The sequence below is a fragment of the Montipora capricornis genome, chromosome 7 (assembly GCF_036669925.1).
Source record: "Montipora capricornis isolate CH-2021 chromosome 7, ASM3666992v2, whole genome shotgun sequence".
In the NCBI taxonomy this organism is placed as follows: domain Eukaryota; kingdom Metazoa; phylum Cnidaria; class Anthozoa; order Scleractinia; family Acroporidae; genus Montipora; species Montipora capricornis.
This window is the reverse complement of record NC_090889.1, coordinates 5,551,888-5,554,387: the sequence shown is the minus strand read 5'-3', so window position 1 is coordinate 5,554,387 and position 2,500 is coordinate 5,551,888. Positions and strand designations below refer to the sequence as shown.

Below are 2,500 nucleotides of genomic sequence, written 5' to 3'. Positions count from 1 at the left end.
AGTTCAATTTTTTTTCAATACTCCAGTTACTTATTTCCTAAAGTAGTTTCGTGCCAAATTTCGTTAAATTCTAACGACTGGCTCTTGAGAAATAGGCGTATTTCCGAGAAAGCCATTCCGCATTCAATAGACCACTTTCGATATATTAAAATTCAGTCCTAAACAAAAAGCATCATCTCGAGGCTCTGGGGAATAAACTCATACAAATCCTTATATTTATTCCCCAGAGCCTCGAGATGATGCCTTTTGTTTAGTATTGAATTTTAATATATCGAAAGTGGGCTATTGCAATTTTTTAACTTACTAAGCATGCGCTAGTAAAATCTGCGAAATGCGGAGTTCTTTGCATCGTTATAAAACCTATTCTAACATACATTCCTCACGAAAGACTAAGACCATCAAAACATTTTGTTCAATTATGAGGAAAAATAGTACAGATACCGGAAGCATTGAGCAAATAAAATGATTGCTGCATTGAAGCCATGTTTATTTATTTTGCAATCATTGCGCGGGCGCTGCATTGCGTTAGCAAGAGCGCGCGCGAAAACTGTGTTCGGCCACCTTAAAGGTATTTTCCAAGGGGCTCTTCTTGCCTTACTTGAAAACTAACTTTACGCCAGTACCGATTTTACCCAAGATTTTCTCGTCCCGTCTCGACTGACTGCCCCTGGGTCCCCGAGGATGAGATTAAACTTGGCCGCGTGGGATCTGGGAACTAGTCATCCGCCATTTTCTTGAACAATTTTTCACGTGGGGAAATCGGCCTAAAAAAGAATTATTATCATGGTGCGACCAAGTAAGTTTTTGTCTTGACAAGTAATGTATTGCACCTGAATGAAATTGCTAATATGGAGATTTCTTTTAGAAAAACAGAGTAAGAGATTGACCTTGCGCAAGAAATATAAAATACAGAGAAAGGTTAGTACACTGCATGTGTATGTGCTGTTTGATTTTTGCGTTGAAGCGATTTCACTATAGATAAGTTGATGCTGAGCTTTTTAATAAAGTGCCTTTTAAATTTATAAACCACATAGCTGAGCGATTACTTTACATAAGCTTATTCATGACCGATCAATTATCGGTCAGTGTACGTGCATGTTGCTTTGTATGTACCCGACTCTTAACCGAGCCTACTCCAGCACTTAGTGAATAAATAAATCAATAAATAAATAAATAAATAACGGTTTATTCGCAGTATATCCACATAAAAGGATGTGGATCTTCATCTATGAAGGCCTACAATACTAATTATTTAATATGATATGTACAATAAAAACTAAAAACTAAGTTGTAATAAAAAAATCCATAATATATTCTATACTTGAATGTATATATATATGTAGTGAATAGTCCCTTTCGGCATCAATTTCTGTTTCAAGTTATTTCTTGGTTTAAATTTTTGTCAAACCAGTTCAGTTTTGGTCTTGCTTTGTCAAATATCCATTGTCATGATCTGAATTAAACAAAGGTAAAATCAAAAATAAGACACAAACAGCAGTGATAAACATATTGAACTTTTTCATTTTGATAATGACTTGACGTTTCGTATGTGCTCTACATACATTTTCAAAAGTAACCGTTGAAATTTAAAACAGCTATTTATATATAACAAATCGGATGAGGGGACTGGAACCTAGATTAAGCAAATACTTAACAGTAAAACAAGGCTGTTGCCTAACAGGAGCCCGGTAGCCTGGGGCTCCCAAAGAATAGCTCTGGGCGCCTTAATTTTTCACAGCAACACCTTTCACTTCATATGTTGGGCTCCTAAGTTCTCAGCATTTAGCTCTGAGGGCTCCTTTAAAATTTTCTTAGGCAGCAGCCTTGGTAAAATATATAATAATAATAATAATTATAATAATAATAAAAACAGAAAAGATTAATAAAGCATCAGCTTTTCACTTCCGACGTAGACGTTGAAAGCTGGCTCAAGTTCTTGAATAAAGAAGGTCTCTTTTATTTTACAATGATAGTCAGTTTTGCCCTTCGCTAAAATATCAAAATGATCCCACTTGATGTTATGTCCAGTGGCCTTGACGTGGTCAGCAATGGCTGAAGTATTGTCATTTTTAGCTAGGGCCTTAAAATGTTCGGTTTTTCTATCGTGAAGCCGCCGTTTAGTTTTACCGATGTAAAAATCATTACAATCCCAACAATTTGCTCTGTAAATAACTCTGGATTGTTGTGAACGATTAATACTGAACTAGTTTGAAAAATTTTGAACCAAATTAATATAAAGTTGAACTACAACAGAGAGATGGTGAAATTTCTTTGGTTATTAAAATTTGCTAACCACTGCACAAAAGGAGTAATTTTTCCAATAGCCAATAAACCTTTGGTTTTGTAGATTAATGGTAATGGGTGACGTCAGATATTCTTTGTATCATTCTGATTGGTTCACATAATCTCTGATATCAGCTCATATGCCATATGACCTTGCATGTATATTGAAACTGATTGTGCCAGTCATTCTGTAAAAATGGAACAGTTCACGGTTTGT

General features: G+C 35.3%; 1 protein-coding gene across 1 annotated transcript in view; it reads left to right on the top strand.

The window, feature by feature from the left end:
- The first annotated feature begins 717 nt into the window (after positions 1-717).
- Positions 718-2,500, top strand: part of LOC138058041 (guanine nucleotide-binding protein-like 3 homolog) — a 45,993-nt gene continuing 44,210 nt past the window's right edge. Inside the window, exons 1-2 of the mRNA XM_068903938.1 lie at positions 718-796; positions 866-918. Coding sequence (XP_068760039.1) covers positions 784-796; positions 866-918 — 66 coding nt within the window. The 5' untranslated portion in view covers positions 718-783. The remainder of the gene's footprint in view (positions 797-865; positions 919-2,500) is intronic.